The following is an 18,891-nucleotide window of genomic DNA, read 5'->3' as shown; positions in this document are numbered from 1 at the left end:
AACCAGCCATAGTTTTCACTTAAGAGGTAATAATACTTATTTATTCTTTAACTTTCACATCATACTTTATGTCTTTGAAGATTCAAGTCACTATTGAAAATCAGGGGTTCGTCAAACGAACACCATGACTATTGTTAATCACCCTTTTTCATAATTAAGAAAAGCAAGTTCTGCAAATACAGAGTAATTTTCAATTTCACACCCACTGTTAACTGTGACATGACATACTCAACAAAAAATTTTGTATTTGCGAGGCTATCGACTACCCGTACGTATCGACGCCTCCTATATCCTTGTATCACTATTGTATACCATATCGATATTATAATTATAAATACATCATAAACGAAGGTCAATTACTTAAGATAACGTATCAGCCCTTCGGGCTAGCGTCAGCTCAAAGAATGTTTGCAACAGTCACAAACTGGACTGCTGAAGAACCAAGGGACTGTGGCCTTTACTTGGTTACATGGGCAATGATTTGCGTTCACCAGAACAGCATGTACACCACATTGAAACGAAATGAAATGAAATGATTTATTTTGCAAGAAATGTGAAAAATTTACATAATATGTTATATTGTTTCATTAAACGCACAATTCGTCAATTGATTGGCTTGTAGACTTTGGAATTGCAATTCAACTCAATTCAATTCGAAATAAAGTTCGTCTCTAACCTACTTTGGAATATCAATCCGATAGAATCTATTCTGACACCCGAGCGTTGCTAAGATTTTCTACGAATGGTTTGGAGCACGGAAGCAAATTTGAAATTGGCGATGGAAATTAAATTGAAAGTGTCAGTGCCTAAAAACAGGCTTAATAGCAGGCAGTTGGTCCCTCAAGCAGGCATACCACCTCTTAGGGTTTCTCAACTTTGCAACCTTCATCACCCTCCGGGGAAGGATGCACTGCCGCATGCTATAGCGCCAAGGAAACGCCTCTCGGGGCTTATTACCTTTGCAACCTTCATCACCCTCCGGGGAAGGATGCACTGGCGCACGCTGCAGCGCTACAGAAACGCCTCACAGGCTTATCACTTTTGCAACCTCTATCACCCTCCGGGTAAGGATGCACTGGAACACGCTGCAGCGCTACACGAACGCCCCACGGGCTTATTCTTATTTTTGCAACCTCCATCACCCTCCGGGGATGGATGCAGTGGCGCAGCACGCTGCAGCGGTACAGGAACGCCTCTCAGGCCTTTTATTTTGAAACCTTCATCACCCTCCGGGGATGGAAGCACTTATGCACGCTGCAGCGCCACAGGAACGCCTATCAAGGTTTGACATCGTTGCAAATTTTATTACCCTCCGGGGAAGGATGTACTGACACACGCCACAGCGCTACAGGAACGCCTCTTTGGGCTAATCAACCTTGAAACCTTTGTCTCCCTCTGGGGAAGAATGAACTGCCGCTCTTGTTAAAGATCTAGTTCAAAAACATCTTTTAAAAGCAAGTAAGTGAAAAAAACAAGTATAATATCTACCAGCCGTACCCAATTCACAGGATAGTCTTGGCAGTGAATGAAAGGACCTTGGACCCAGTGCCATTGAAATGTTTGCAGTAATAGCTTTCCTAATCTTGACTGTCGAGGTAGTAAAAAATTTCAAAGGCAGAACGAAATCTCTTTGACAAGAGTTATTAGTTTGAACGTTTGAACACTTCACAACCTTCTAGGGCTGTAGCTAGTCCTACTACAACGTGCTCGAACAGTCGACACAAACATTTCCATTCAGAGGGGAATTCTACAAATAAATTTTAATCACAGCTCAAACAGCTTACGTTATTTCAAGTAAGACAGTCTTAAACAACCGGCTCTATTGCCTCGAGTTCATTATAATAGTACCCAAGTGGAAGAAACCCTCTTTGCACCCAGACCTCAAGAGGCGTGCTACTATCAGGATAAGTCCTCTCAATCGTTCACTGACAAACACGCATAGTTTCAGCTCCAACGCAAATACAGAACCTACAGCTGAAAGTAGGACTCATTTTGAATAGGTCAACCTGTTGTACACCTTGATGGACAGCTTAAAAAAATAAACATACATAGACTGCTGGTGGCCACTGACCAGGCTATAAAAGGATGCTAAATACTTAGCTAAATTATGTATAACTGACGGTTTAGTACACTATTCTTATACATAAAATCAGTCGGTTTGTATTAAAATAAAATTATATTAAAATTTCATCTGATCATTTAAGCAAACATTACCTTAGGGTATTTCCTTAGCTAGAACAAATCTTCCAAAATTACAAATCCGGAAGGCAAGGAAGGTTATTCAAAAACTCTTATCGAGATATTTTTAAAATAAAAAATAATTATTTAACTAGGTGATTTATAAAATTAATAAAAAATTGTTTGCATTTATTAACGCGCCGCTACTATATTGTTATTAGCTTTTGGACGTGTTCTCTATTTATTCCTGTTTACATTGCAATTCGAAACAATGGGTCGAGAGTGAAGACGCGTTTACCTCGCATTCCGCAAGTTAACTAAATTATTGTCACATATTATGTAAATATGAATCCAGTTTCAAGCGCATTTTCCAATCCATAAGAGGTTCTATGACTAATCTGTTTATTACTACACAGCATCCGGTGAGACCAGCTACAGCGGCTATCATAGGTGGCAGGGTAAAGTGAGCTCTTTTAGAGTCGAGTTTGAAATCTGGGTAATGTTACATAGTTATAGTAGCATCATCAATCTATTTGGAGATATCTAGTTATATCTAGATATGTTTATAAACATTATTATTTACTTACAAATTTTTAAAGAATATAATAAATTCGATCACAAGGTGGGATTCGAACCCCCGTCTTTCCGCCACAGGGTGGAATTATTATTATATTATTGTCGTAGTGTATCTAATACTAATCAAAATAGAAGTCATTAGTAATCACAATCGAGATTTTTCAGCCTACTCAGGTTTAAGTGCATATTATACTGATTAAAATGTTGACAAGATATACTCGTAGTATATTTATGGATGTATTTTATGCATGGTATTGAGACAAATTTTCAATAATTATCAAAGTCATGATTTTATACATTATATACTTTGTTTATAGGATGTATATAAGCTTTTTGGGGCATTACTCTATCACATTGTTGCATCTTATTTATCAAGCCACCAGGAGATATCAAACAACTCTCTCATAATGGACTACGGACGTCAAACGGAACACATAATATATAAATTTTACCTTAAAATAAAATTTGTATTATGTTTCCTAAGACGTCCGTAGTCCAGATAAGGTCTTCCTGGTGTTATTTTTGCACCATTCATTCCGTATCATTTATGAGACGAACAATGAGAATATTTCTGGTGGCTTGCTGGGACTGTGGTGAGTTTTGTCCCCCACCACTCGCGGCGCTGGCGGTGGTACCACGTGACGGGCTTAAAACTAGCACCATCTAGCGACTTCACGGGGAAAAAGGCGATGTACTCTCTCATAATGGACTACGGACGTCTTAGGAAACATAATACAAATTTTATTTTAAGGTAAAATTTATATATTATCCCAACTATTATTACGTTATTCACCCTTTTTAATTATATTGCCACGGCCCTGAAACTAACTGAAAAACCCTTTCACATTCCTAACAAACAAACCTATCAATGCTATCTCACTCACACCATATTTCCATCTCTTTTATACTTACTTTATTCAACATACTGGGTTCACATTGCAATATTTGAATTAAGAACACTTTATTTTTTTATTATGTAACCGCAAAAGAGTTTGAGAATCCATGGTAAGGGTAAATACCCCCAAGAATGTACTTATAATTGCCATAGTGATGTATACGGTAGGTCCCAGGGGGGGTGCCTTCGGGAATTTCCCATTCTATTAGGGCTTCGCTGGTGCCTAGGACTTTAGAGTTACGTATCCATGTGAATCTGAAAATTATACTTTTTTACGTTAGAAAGTCATATATGTATAAGGTAACAATTATGTATAACTATTATCACTGACTGATACACAAATATAATTCGCAAAAATCAATCAAATAATCACACTATACATATATATATGGTCAGGTTATTAATATATTTTTTTATTTGGGTGAGCTTGTAAACCTGATTCTATAATTCTTAGTCTTTCTTTTTATTTGTTTACGAAAACGAATACTATTTTCTGTAATTTACTTATAGTCTACATCGATCTATCTCTCTAACTCCATACAACCTTCGAGAACATTCCAGAACGTTCTAGAACATTCTCGTAACGTACTTAGTCTCCCAATCAGCGTCCGTTGCTATGACGACCCACGCGTCATCTTCCTCTGACTGTAACCGCTCGATACTTGCGTACCAGCGGCCGTGGCGGATGCTGTTACGGGGGTGCCCGGATACCTGGGAATAATGGTTGATGAATTGACTTTAGGTGTATTATAGGTGTATGTTATCCAAACTCAAACATTTATTTATTCAATTAGACTTCTTCGAGAAGCACTTTTTTACATATTTTTAACATTAACATTTACCACCGATTCGGAAAGCAACTATGGAGAAGAACCGGCAAGAAACTCCATAGTTCCAAGACCAAAATGTCTTGTAATAATAAAAAAATAAATATGTTTCATTCTAATTTTAACTTTTTTCGTAACTTTTTTTGAGACTTGGGAGATTTTTGACAAAGTTTTCGCGCTTTTTCTTAATATTTCTACTATGACATGGCAATTTTTTGATGAAATTCCCGCGTTTTTTCTCATTTTTGAAGTGAAAACTTCTTTAGCGACGTTGAGCACTTTTTCTGTAATGGGTATAAAATCTTAAACTCGCGTCAGGACACGTGACCTGATCGAAAAAGCGTAAGACGTAATATCAAACATGCTCAACGTTAATAATCAAGTTTTCACTTCTGCCGGCACTCCCGGAGTGCAACCCGTCTTTTTTACATACAAAGCTCGCGCTGGCCACGTCCCGCCAGCTGTACGCGTGGTGCGGCTGCTGCACGCAGTCGCCGAACTCCTTGCCCCACGGCGCCGCGTCCCACAGCACGGGCGGGACCAGCGTGATCAGCTGGTTGCTGAAGTCAGGCGGTTCTGGCCCGCTGGGGACACTTTCACCCTGGAAAAATTATAAAAAAAAATGTGTGCGTGTACTAGTGTACACACGTAAGAAGTGAAACTTCTTTATGACCTTATTTTTCAAAAAATAATTTACATACTATATGCAACTTTACAGAAATACGTCGAATCACGCGTGGTAGGGATAAGAAAAAGATGGCGCGTAACGGAAAAATGTCACGCGTAACGAAAAAATGTTACACTAAATTTTTTTCAAACCCCGTTAAAGAAGTTTCACTTCAAAAATATGTATTTAAAAAGTGTTTTAGTACCCAATTTTTTTTTTCGCAATATTGCTGCGAAAACACGTATTGTTAAATGAAGGTAATGCAAGTAATTCATTTTAATAAAAAAATCGTGTACGTAAAAACTTATTTCATTTGGAAACATATAGTACTGGAACTTTTCTACTACTATATATTTTTTTAATCCTGTTTTAAATCATTATATCTAATACTGTATGTAATATAATGTCCGTTATATAATAGTATGTATATAGGGTAGAAGAATTGTAAAGAAACTTACTTTGACAAGTGCATTAGTAAGCTCGACATATTTGTTCAGATAGATGTCCAAGGTGTGCGGGCCGAAGATTGTAGATGCGGCCTCATAGCGTTGCGCCTGATTATAATAAATTAAATTGTATTTACTTGTGAAAATACTAATAAAATATCATATATCGTACTATATTAATAAATAAACAGATACCTAAGTGTAAAAATATTCAAAATGAATACTTATTCACATAAAACAGAACGCTAAAAATTTTATTTTTTTGTAATTTTTTCATTACAATATTAAATAATATAATATAATACATTGTTATATAATAGTTAGTTTGTATGGTATTCAAGAAAGAATTTTAACACTGATCTGTTTTATTTATAAATTCGAATTGATCATTTACTTAATATTAAAATTAAAAATCTTTACCTGATACTCTTCCGGCGTGGCGATATAATCAGAATATATATTGGACAGTCCAGCCAGAATAACTTTCGTCGCACCAGAAGCCTGTTGAACAACATGACGTAACCGTCTCCCAGACATAGTTGTGAATTCGCCTGGAACTGCTGCGAGGAATAGCCCTCCGATACGGGCCACTGAACATGACACTATGTGGGGCTGCCATTCGTAGGGGAATTTCATCTGGGAATAATATTTATGTCAATTATTTTTTGTTCCTCTCTCATAAGTGTATCATTATATTAATACGACTAACATTTGAACATGTTATTTGTACTCTGTTACTGAAAACATTTTTTTCAAATTGTCAAACAAACAACTTGTAATTCCTTATTGAAGTGAAGCTTTTTTTGGGCGCGTTGAGAGTAACATTTCAAGATCGTATCATGGCAATACCGTCACGTCATGGAGTAAGGTGACGATTGGGATATCTTTGAATCTTGCCAAAGAAATTTCACTTCTGATTCGTGTGCTCAACACCTTAATACCTACGCTCTTTTTTTATTTTTAGATAGTTAGCTTTTTTATAGAAATAAGTGAGCGAGGAGCGAAGCGACGAGACTTTCGATAGACAATAATCCATGGCTCGAGCCGAGTGATCTAGTGAAGCGAGCGTGCCAGAATCGATTTTGGTACGAATTCAAAAAAGTTCAAGCCATAAAAGTTTGTTTAAACTACGCAATGCTTTGCAAAGGTTTTCTACAATTGTACCCAGTACTCACCCGGCCAGTCGCCAGCAGTGTCCGTGGTGCCCGCTGCGAAGCTGTAGCCCATGCTGGGATACAGCGGGATACCGGTACATATAGCACTCACCCGGCCAGTCGCCAGCAGTATCGGCTTGGGCGCGTGACAGGCCACATCGGTGGGCGTGGGCTGCGCCAGGAAGTCGCGCACGGCGTTCCACAGCGCGTTGGGCGACGTGGTGCCCTGGCGGAAGTCGAACGCGCCCGGCCCGTCCGTGGTGCCCGCTGCGAAGCTGTAGCCCATGGCTGGCACGCAGCCCGACACGTTGCCACTCTACGACAAAAAACATAACAATGACCTTCATTTAGCACACAAATAGAAAAGAAGAAAAAACACATTTATCACGTTAAATCGGTGGCTTTGTAGCTTATAAACGATCTCTGTCAAGCAACACTTACAGGCGAAATAGTACGTAAAAGAGAAGGAATGAATTAATGTAAAACGCTCCCGGCCCCACGCTGCCTTCTGCTAAACTGACATAGCACGGACGGACTTGCGGGCACGAAGCCGAAAACGCTTATGTGGAATTAACGTTAAATTTATTGCTCTGCAGTATTAAAATGAGATATATACAATATACATATTGTTAATTATTAAAAAAAAAATTACTTGCTTTAAAATGTAAAAACAAAGCAAGATTAGTTTTTGAGCAAATTAAAGTTTCGTCAATATTATGGTCAATTTTAATATATTTTAAATATTTCTTTACATATTTGTTAATGTAAATGAGCAACTATATTTACTGTATCAAATGTTTGAGTAACAGGATCGTACGGCGCCACCTCCTCTTTGGGCATGTCCACAAACTGATGCACGACGCCCACAGGCCCAGTGAGGTCGATTCCTGGTTGATTTAGTACTTTCTGCAAATAAAAGGGTACCTTCATTTTTTATTTTTTTGAAGTACAAAGTTTTTTACTGGTTATTCTGTAGAAACTTCAAAACAAAAGCTCTTCCTAAAGAAGTCTATTTGAATAATTCAATCTTTGACTTTGAATAATCATAAAAGGGTTGTCAACTACGTATAATACCTAAAGTAATTAGCCAGCTTTATTAGTATCCATCAATCATATAAGGTTTGATGATCACACAATACAATGTATGCAACTTAAACCCTATTAAAACAATGCTCACCATAGCAGTCTGGAACATCTTAGTAGCAATAATCTTGGTGCTCTCAAACATATCTCTCCCAGGGCCAGACGCAAAGCATCTCTCCTTAGAACCTTTACACAATAATGACTCCTGATCACAAACATTGCCAGAAAATTCACAGCGAGGTCCCCTTGTGTTGGGAGACACGTCACCGAGGTTTGTGGACGCGAATGCGCATATTATACGACCCTGGAAAGTATTTGATAAATTAACGTAGAAAAAAATGTATATGTATTGAATTTGATATTTTTGGCTTTATGGCACTCAAATGCTTTATAAATACATATAAATTTATAAAATGTGTATGTATTGTCAAAAAAATTGAGCATAAAAAGTTGTCGAGGTTGGTGGAAGTGAATTTGTATGCAATAAATGAAAGAAACAAATTTCTTAATTTATAAATTTTAAAAGAATAGAATAAAGATGATCACGAGGCGGGATTCGAACTCGCATCTTTCGCGGGGGCGATGCCTTGACTTCTATCAATTCTTTAATAATTTTTATTTATAAAGCACTAGCGGTCCGCCCCGGCTTCGCCCGTGGTATATGTTTACGTTTTCTCTACATAAGAACCATCCTCGTACTTCAAGGAATATAATAAAAAAGAATTATCGAAATCGGTTCAGCCGTTCTCGAGTTATGCGCTTACCAACACATTTTGCGATTCATTTTTATATATAAAGATTTGAATACTACAAAACTAAATATCAAATTCAGTTTCTTAACTCACTAAAATGCAAAATATTAATTAACTTTAAATCATCAACTATTAATTATAACAACATTAACTTATAACTAGCTCAACTATTCAATTTAGCCATTAGCCATAAACATACACACAGAATATTTTGAAAACGAGTTAGTAATTAAAATTTGACACAAATGTTAACGATAAAGATTAACTTAAAATTAGTCCAACTATTAATAATAATTATAGTAATGATGTTTAGTTATGAGTTTGTTATTAAAATTTGATAAGCTTTGTTTCGATAACCTATAAGTCCAAATAACGAAACACTGAACCGATCCAGAATAATATATAGTTCAGAATAATATATAGTTATAATCTCAGGAACTACTAGTCCGATTTGAAAAATTCTTTCGGTGTTAGATAGCCCATTTATCGAGGAAGGCTATAGGCTATATAATATCATCACGCTAAGACCAACAGGAGCGGAGCAATACGGGTGAAACCGCGGGGCACAGCTAGTATGTAATATAATACTAATTATATTATAGGTATGATCACAATCATACCTTTCCCGGCAGAGTATCATTGCCATTAAGTGCCTTCTCCATAAGAATGGACGCATATCCAACATTATCAGACGAGATCAGTCGATTGGTATTGTTCATGCTGGTCGGATGTACTGCAAACCAGTTGATCACACCTAGTATTTGGTTGTCTGGTGTTATGAAACGGACTTGGGATAGGGTTTTGTCGACGTCGTATTCGTATCTGAAATAAAGATTTATTTGTTTGTAGAAAAATAATGTCATGCAATATGTGAGTCACAAAAAATGTGTAAAAATATGTGCGGGATAGAATATAGGGTTCCTACGTTGGGTAATTTTTTTATAAACGAGTCGGGTAACAGCTAGTAATTCTTTTAAGCTATTGCATAGCTTCTATCGCGGGCCTTGAGCGCGGGGACCGAATCGAGAAATTCCGTAACGTAAAAACCTCACGCTCCCCACTCCGACGGGCACGGAGGTGTGGCTTGAAGGCATAGCATGCAATAGCTTTACCGCGGCAGTCCCCGAGTGCCACACGTCTATTTTTCTAGTTGCAATTGTTATCGCTAATTGGACATGCAAAATGATGAGCATGCAGGATCCAATTAAAAGTATTTTTTTTTTTATTGTAGCAAACTTTCTCCTTTATTTTTTAAAACGAATGACATTTATTCGAGGAGGTCAAAAACTGATGTTGAACAACAGGGTTGTATTCCGAACCATCATTTTTAATATTTTTACCAAAATCTATTTATTGAATTTAGAACAAACTCAAGATTAACATACAAATCTTAAGGTAGAATTAATGAAGTCATACTTAGCCCTTTCTTCGGGTGGGTTCCGTAGATAGGAAGTAGGTGATCTATTTATATTGGCGCCCAGTAATTCTGCCTCTCCATACTCCATCCGCGCTGGTGTTAGCTTGTTGTGGGCTATTATTATACTCTGAAATTGTATTATAATAATAAGTTTCTTACATTGAAGTGTGCTAGATAAAATATTTATTAAATTTAGCACATTTTAATTTAATTACTCTGAGAATTTTTTTATATAACTACCCATTTCCAAGGCTCAACTTGTGATTATAACATTTTTATATAATTTAATATTTTTATAATTTCATTAAGGTTTTAAGTAGTGATTACTCCTTTCTATCCGATATAGCAAAACATTATGTAAATACCTATACATATAATAATATTTTAAAATAAAAATAGAGGACTAATAAATCAAAGAGCAAATCATTTTTATAACCATGAAGTATCACGTTTACTATACCTTCAAAATTCCAGTGATATAAGCAACATAGGTCTCCTTAACAAAACCTAGGATGGGCAGGTCAAAAAGGAAGTCCAATAAGAACCCTCCAGGGGTGGAATGCGTGTGAGTCCCGCTTATGATCACGTTCTGTTCTGAGTAAATGTCACCGTAACGCTTTTGCAGACGTTTTAGCACCTGTAAAAGAAAAAAATTGAAATACATATAGGTATTCCAAACTGGCCCCTCACATTGGTGAAGCATTTTTTGTCAGTTTATCAAATTAATATCCATAAAAAACTTTATATATTGTAGTTAGCAAACATAATACTTAATATGTGAAAAAAATCCAAACACATCCATAACAAATGCATTCAGAAGTTCTGGTGGGAAAGCGAAACAAATAGTTTGGTAAGTGAAGTTTTCATTCATAACTTGTATGAATGAATGGCATCCGAGACATACGTGTTCTTTGGTTCATTAACATTTTACCGTAAACAATACAGTGTCGATAAAATGTGACCTAGTTAAAATGGAAAACTGATGAAAGTCGTCAGAATAGGAACATAGAATTTCTACAGCCGGCCCAAAATACATGTGCATTTTTACATACTTTTTGTCAGATAGTTTTATATACCTGTATATCACATATTATCTGAAACACGTGAAGATGTTTAATAAAAAAAATATGTTTGACTAAAACAGACCTACGCACCACAATATTTTTATGTGTTTTGAGTCTTGACACGACGCGAGGGACGCGGATTTGAATCCAGCCTAATATACCTTTTCTTAAGTTTCAAAAAATAAATATTTAATATACCTCACTCCTAACCCCATGGCCCATCATAGCAGCATCCACGGACACGAACACGAAGCGATGTCCGCTCGCTTCGTCTTCAAAGACGAAAGCGCGCGCGAACTGCCGCAAATGTATCCCATGGCCGACTTGCTCGAAGTTCGCGTAGCCCATCTGTGGAAATATTATTGATTATTATGATTTTTAAAAATATCTTGTAGTTAACATTTTTAAAACGTGTCCAAGTAGATAATTTTATACCTAAACACAATCTTGCATAGAGTATATTTAGTATTTACCATCGACTATCGATTAACTATACTTCTAAACTATCTACTTAATCCATTTTGAATTGAATTCTTTTTTTTTATCATAATTTTTGGGCTTTCAGATCAGTAGTTTTCAAGTTAATCTTTACCAAACATATAAACTTATATTTCCTCTGTACAATATTAGTATGGACATACCAAAGAACCTTGTATTAGGTAGTGAATGTAATTAACGAATATTTGCACTCAAATTAGCAGCAAACTTCTGGTCATGGTAATCACACGCCATAATGCGGTGACGAAGGACATTGTAATTAAATACCAGTATGCTAAAAGAATATAAAACCGAAAGTTTGTTTTGTGAATGAAGGCCTTAAAACTACTATAATATGTATTAGATTTAAGGTTTACATTATTTAAAAATAAATAAAAACAAAATAAATGAGAAATTATCGTTATTACCTACGTAACGTATTTTATTATTTACTAGCTGCTCCGCGCGGTTTCACCCCCGTGACTCCTCTCCCGTTGGTCGTAGCGTGATGATATATAGCCTATAGCCTTCCTCGATAAATGAGCTATCTAATTATAACACCGAAAGAATTTTTCAAATCGGACCAGTAGTTCCCGAGATTAGCGCGTGCAAAATATCCATCAATTAAAATGTCAAATAGTTATGCCTGGTAAGTACATGGTGCTGCTGTGTATGGTGTATGCCTGAAGCGTATCACGATATTATAGAAAATGACTGCATCCAGTAGGCAATGTTTTTTGTGTATTTTTGAAAACATCCATGTGAAACTATTTAATAAAATATATACTTATGTAATAAAAACAAACATAATTATTTTATATTTACTTACAAAATTAATTTCAGCCGGTGGTCCTGTGACGTCAGCGATGCCGACGCCCACACGCAACGCGTTGCACGCACACACCCACGCCAACAGCGCTATGATATACATCTGAAATTTGAAATTGGAATCATAAAATAAACAAAATTAATATTTTTAGAATTATTAAAAACGCAATTTATCAAGTTTCCTAATGTTAAAATGTTCTTAAAATACTCGAGTAAAATTGGACGCATAATATCTTCGTGTAGATATTTATAAAATTCACGCAATGAAATCCGTGTATTATGTATAAATAAAATTACGTAGACGTAAGTTCATAATATTTTAATTTATTGTATGAATACGGCTTCAGTATTAGGCAAATAACTGTGGTCATCACTTAGTTAATATTTTATGAAATGTTCAATGCCATTTTGCTTATACTTTTTTGTGTTTAGTGTGTTGTGAACAACTGTTGCTTACTTTTTACATTTTTGTTATCGAAATAGCACAATTTCGTGTTTAATAATAAACACGTAAATAACATATACGCTATAGGTATAACATAATTATACAATATTCTCACTTTAAATTTTATATTTTTGTACTTAATACATGCAACTTCAAAATAATTTTAAATCGAAGGTGATAGGTATTATATTCGGTGATATTTTTTAGATTATGTATTTTCTTGTTGAATATTTTTGAGGACTTCTCCATTGTTGAATCATCTATTTATATAGGCACATCAAATTCTTAATATGAGGATTTATTTACATAAAGATTTTGCAGCGGTATGTTAATTTTAAACAAGTAATATTGTATATATACGTACATATATATAACATACATTTATATGATTCAATTTTTACCTTTTCTCTGACAATCACACACATACTTGTTGTTCAAGTCTTTATTTATTTACACAGCACACATAAAATCCTAATCATGTTTATTACCACTATCTAGTCATGTACCTAATTAAATTTCCTATGAAAAAAATGAAAAAATGAAAAATGAAAAATTATTTATTTCAGCAAGAACACAGTATGTAACAAAACAAAATTTAACAACATCATATTTTGCTGTCACTTATTATACAATATACTTATTGACTGTAGCTCCCACACTAAGAGAACTTGTGTCGTGGGAGCTGGTACGATTATAAAGAATGGATTTGCTCGTGGTACCGTAATTGTTGATTAAAAAGATTTAAAATAACTAATTTAAATATAAGATATGAATTGAGTACAACTAATGAACTAAATTTAAAAAAATAAATATAAATAAATAGATACCTAACTATATCAATAAATAAAATAAGTTAAATAAGTAAATAAATTAAAGTTAAAATAAATAAAATTATATGATACATACAATATAATGTAAATAAACAATAATTTATATTAATTCAATGTATTGAGACAAGAAGCTTTTCTGTTTGTGTGTAATTTAATGATTTTAAATAGCATGTAATAACTTTTTTAGCTTTAAAAATAGAAAAACTCTTAATGTTACATTTTAAATTTATTTTATTATATATAAAGATGCCAATATATGGGTTCATGCGCTTAGCGAATGTTGAGTGTGTAGTTATGTTTGGAATTTTGAAGACACGCTTTTTTACAAGATCTTTGTAATCAACTAAATTTAAGATAGATTTATGGGTGGAAAGAGAGCTATAGAGGATGAAAAGCTGCCGCACCGTCAGAACGTCACTGTCTTTATAAAGTTCAGAGGTTGGGTAACTGAAGGGCTTGCATAACATTGTTTTTAGGACCGCTCGTTGAGCTCTTTCAAGGCCGATAAGTGATGTTTTCGCAGCCCCGCCCCAAGAGTTAATACAATAAGTGATAATGGATTGGCAAAGAGCATAATAAACATTCCTAAGCAGATCAGTTTTAGCAGAATTCCGAAGTTTTTTTATTATACCTGAAATTTTACGGACACGATCAGAGAGCAGATGTATGTGACTCTTAAAGTTCAAATTTTCATCCAACATGATACCCAGGTATTTTACCTTTTGAGCCCTTTTAATTGAAAGATTAGCCGTCCCTGTTTGCGGAAACTCTATCATGTCACATAAAGAGGGTGCCGAAACTGAAGTTTTATGAAAACAAATATAATTGGTTTTATCTACATTTAGTGTTAGTAAATTGCGTTCGAGCCATGCATTAATTTGAGTCATACCTTTTTGAGCGGTAGACACAGCCTCATCCCAATTTTCACCGCAAAATATGACAGCTGTATCGTCTGCGTAGCAGAGAATATCCGCGTTAGATAGAGGGACCTTGTGAATGTCGTCCATATAAAGTATAAAAAGGGTGGGGCCTAAGATGCTACCTTGTGGGACTCCAAAATTGACCTCTCTCGTTGAGCTTCTTTGGTCTCCAATTTTAACACACTGAAGCCTTCCCTTCAGATAGCTCTCAAACCACAGAAGTGCGTGGCCTTTGATACCGCATCCATCAAGCTTTCTAAGCAGTAATGGAATAGAAACGGTATCAAATGCCTTTGCAAGGTCGAGAAATACACAAAGACAGCTTCTTCTGCAATCTAAATGCGAAGCAACAATTGACGTGAGGTGGGAGACTGCATCGGCTGTGCTTTTCTTCCGTCTAAAACCAAATTGATGGCTTGAGATTAGGTTATTACTCTCTAAGTATTGAACCAAACGAGAATTTACTATTTTTTCGAGAATTTTTGAGAAGACACCCAATAAAGAAATAGGCCTGTAATTATTCGGGTTGTCACGTTCCCCCGCTTTGTGAATTGGGGATACTGAGGCAATTTTCCAACTATCAGGGAAAATTCCCTGTGATAAACTAAGATTATATATTGAGGTTAGGGGGCCGAGGATCTCTTGACGGATACGCTTAACCAGTAAATTGTTCAGGCCGTCAATACCCGGAGCTTTGTTGTTCTCCAGTTGCATTATCAAAGATTCCACTTCATGTATGTTAGTTGGTGTCATAAAGAATGAGTTTACGGGAGAATTATTAAGACAAATTGTAGAAGCTAAATCTTCTTGAGTGACTTTAATCTTCTCTAATATCTGTGTTGCGTAAGATTCTCCAATAGAAGTAAAATGTTTGTTGCATGCTTCAAGGGACTGAGAAGGATTTAAACAGTGGATGTTCAAGAGCTCTGACGGTTCTCTTTTAGAAATAGATAAATTACAAATATTCTTTACGGCTTCCCAGGTTTTTTTTGGATTGCCCGCACTATCACTCAGAAGGGAAACTTCGTATTCACGCTTAAGTTTCTTCAGTAAATTATTTGTAAAGTTACGGTAACGATTGTAAATGTGCAGTAGCATTGTATCAAGAGGATTTATTCTAACACGTGTATGGAGTCGATCTCTGTGTCGTATACAACGGAGTAAGCCGGGACTTATCCAAGGTTTTAAGATAGTGTTTGACCTGCGGCAGGGACATTTGCGAGTGTGTTTGTTTACTATTGATAGAATCGTATCGGTGAAAGTTTGGACTATTAGGTGTAAGTTGTTTTTATCGAGGATACTTTGCCAGTTTACAAGATTTAAGTCAGACTTTATAAGCTCAATATCTCTTTTGAAAAAGTAACGTTTTGCGTTGCGAACCTTTATTTTACCAAGTCTCATCCCAACCATAACCATATCGTGGTCTGATATTTCAGATTCGCAAACTACGCCAATTACTGCTTTATTGGATTTTACAAAGATGTGGTCAAGGCACGAACCTTGTCTAGTCGGAAGTGTTATTGCAGGCGCCAGATCAAATTCTGAGACTAGGCATAGGTATTCCTGCCACCAGGGACTATCAGACGATTCCAAAATATTAATATTAATGTCACCTGCTAGGACAATATATTGATTATTCAGACTAGTGAGGTGCCTGTCCAGCGATGTGAGAAACATTGAGGGATTTCTAAATGAAGGGGAGCGATAAATACCGAGTATACACACCTTTTTGTCAACAATAAGTTGTAAACAGTTTGCCCAGTTGATATTTTTTCTCGACTTAGCAGACTTCAATATTTCGTCGCGCTTAGAACGTCGATGGAATCTAATAACAACAGGACGGGGAAGTTTTCCTTTATGAGAAGTCGTCGATTTTTCTTTAGGGATACGTGGACCGGCTCTCATGACCCAGTCAATATCTTGGTCTGACAGTTCTACACCAACTTTTCGAGAGGCAAGCAAGGCAATGTGATGAAGGTTTTCATAAGCTGTTTCGGGTATGCCAGCCAGCTCAATTTCGTTTCGCAAATGTTGTTGCGCTTGTAGATTTAAGTCGGATTGGAGGTTTGAGATTGTGGCCTTAAGGACATTTATCTCCCGATTATTGCACTCCAGGATTTTAATTCTAGACTCGTTTGCGGTTACTTTCCCCTCGAGCATTTCAATACGTTCGTTGCAGATTATTAGTGATTGAGTGGCATCCTCAAGCCGTTGTTTAATAGATGAAAATTCTTGTGTCAAGCGACGGATTTCAGAAGTAAGCTCCTTAACATCGTTACCAGTTACTTCGGTAATCGAGGAATCTTTTTTCCGCATTGTAATAAACTGGGAGTCGGAAGTGGAGCGAACTGGAGTGTTGCTGTTATCTCCGCCTCTTTTTTGGGCTGAGGAGCAAATGGGACATTCCCATTTATTTTTTTGTTCAGCGGTTAGCCCATTAGCGTTTATACAAAGTTGACAAAATATTTTTCCGCAGGATTTTAGAGTGCACTTGACAGAATTATTATCCTTAAACACTTTTAAGCAACCGGAGCACTTCATTATTTATAGTATATAAACAAAGTACCTTTACACTAAATAATGTATAAAGTAGTTCCGAGTCCGCTCTGCGAAGATTATTCTATGACTCGCAAGGACTCGTACAACACAGCAACCGGTCCGCACGCAGATATCACCCGGCTGCCTGAAGGATTTACGAGCGATAATCACTTGCACACAGCTGTAGTCAGTTCACGTTTACCCGACACTTTAAACTGTACAATTTGCTTATTGCTGCACAAATATTCTTTAAAATTCACTTTATCTTCACTTACTACGCGATTTAATGTTGATTATTATTAGATTTGTATCTAATATTAAAGTTAATGTTTAGATATTGAGCAAACGTACGTCGCGAAACTTTTTAAAAATATATTTTATACAGACTATGAACAGAGAACAAGTTAACGGTTTGACCGCGAGGGCAAAGATGAAATTATAAACTGTTATTTATAATCAGCTAAAAATTAAACTCTTCAAAATATTCTCAAAAGAAATGTAATAAGAAAATTATCCGCGACTACCTTTCTCGGCAGACAATCTAAGACTAAAAAATAAATTTAAAATTTTCCCTATTATATCTAATAACACTATTTCAGTGTCATCTGTAAAATTTATTATTATAGTGCGATCTAATTTCTTGGTAGTTATCCTTCAGGATCAATTAGGAAGCTCCTATTAAAAAATCTCACTAATTAAAGAAGCTATCATCAAGACATAATTCTAACAGAAAAGGTAAATTCAACACGAATTGAAATAGATATCTTATTACTGCTTTTTCGTGTTTTAATCTTTATTAATTATTTTAATACGATGGTTCCAAAAAAAACTACGAGCTATATGATGCAAAAGTCAGCTTTATTTTAATATAATACCTATTTCAACATACATTAACACACAAATTAAATATTTTCACTGAATTTCCTATTTCATATTAATATGATCTTGAAATCAACAATTAGCTAGTGAAAACTATTAGGTATCAGTTAAAATAAACGAATGCTATTATTAATCGATTTCTTATAATTGAATGTTTATATTCAATCGTTAATTTTAAACGTACTTATGATGTGTTGATAATTGATATAAGTATTGATTATTATCATCATCCATTCTTATTGATTTTTATAGTGAATACGAAAATTGTAGAACTTGTTCTCATACATCTTTCCTTCAAAAATCGTTTTAATAATAAATGTAACGTAAAAATGAAACTAAAAAGCTTTTTTTACACGCGTTAATACATAACGTGAGTCAAAAAGGTTGGGTTGGGTGTGAAATTATATAACTATAGCTGTGCTCCGCGGTTTTACCCGCAGTGCTCCGCTCCTGTTTGTCTCAGCGAGGTTACTTATATACGCGTGAAGCTAATATTATAAGCGTGTTAAAAAATAGGCTCTAAATTAGAGGCCAATGTCAGGGCCATTGCTTTTAATTTACTTCTAGATAAGGTAATCATAAAAAAATAGTTTCTAAATTACAAGGTTTCATCAATTTGTATATCGAGATCGCATGACTAGATACAATAAATAATTATAAAATACTAATGACACAGCTCGGTTTCGCTTACAAGCAAGCTCGCGTTTTAACGGACAAACACGAAGAGCGGACCTTGTTTTGTTGATAGGTATCAAACCTACAAATCAAAATACTTCCACGCACACCAATATGTACATTATTCATTTTTTAACAAAAAAACTAAATAACGCCTTCAAATTATTTATCAGATCACATGGCACGCACCAGCTTACAAACAAAATAGAATTATCAAAATCGTTTCAGCCAGTAGAAAGT

At 35.5% G+C, this 18,891-nt stretch overlaps 1 protein-coding gene across 1 annotated transcript; it reads right to left on the bottom strand.

Moving 5' to 3' along the window:
* Positions 1-3,523: 3,523 nt before the first annotated feature.
* Positions 3,524-17,631, bottom strand: LOC149909196 (pan-ceramidase-like). The gene is made up of 15 exons (XM_090101423.1): positions 17,538-17,631; positions 13,211-13,332; positions 12,366-12,467; positions 11,258-11,407; positions 10,456-10,632; positions 9,995-10,122; positions 9,199-9,400; positions 7,921-8,130; positions 7,530-7,649; positions 6,856-7,059; positions 6,010-6,225; positions 5,602-5,697; positions 4,910-5,077; positions 4,239-4,360; positions 3,524-3,904 (listed from the first exon to the last, which is right to left on the bottom strand). The coding sequence occupies exons 2-15, from the start codon at positions 13,232-13,234 to the stop codon at positions 3,727-3,729; spliced, it is 2,097 nt and encodes a 698-aa protein (XP_089957549.1). The 5' UTR covers positions 13,235-13,332; positions 17,538-17,631; the 3' UTR covers positions 3,524-3,726.
* Between the last annotated feature and the right edge of the window lie 1,260 nt (positions 17,632-18,891).

Source organism: Colias eurytheme, chromosome 4 (genome assembly GCF_061535395.1).
Source record: "Colias eurytheme isolate Ceu_HAF_F1 chromosome 4, ilColEury1 Martin Lab GWU primary, whole genome shotgun sequence".
Taxonomy (NCBI): domain Eukaryota; kingdom Metazoa; phylum Arthropoda; class Insecta; order Lepidoptera; family Pieridae; genus Colias; species Colias eurytheme.
Note: the sequence above shows the minus strand (reverse complement) of the source record. Positions and strands in the feature narration are given on the sequence as shown.

Excerpts from the sequence above, each read along its gene's own strand:
- LOC149909196 (XM_090101423.1), bottom strand. The coding sequence starts at position 13,234 with ATGTGTGTGATTGTCAGAGAAAAG. Across the intron at positions 10,633-11,257 it reads GCCATGGGGTTAGGAGTGAG|GTGCTAAAACGTCTGCAAAA; the intron begins GTATATTAAATA and ends TTTCTTTTACAG. Across the intron at positions 6,226-6,855 it reads TACTGCTGGCGACTGGCCGG|ATGAAATTCCCCTACGAATG; the intron begins GTGAGTGCTATA and ends TATTATTCCCAG.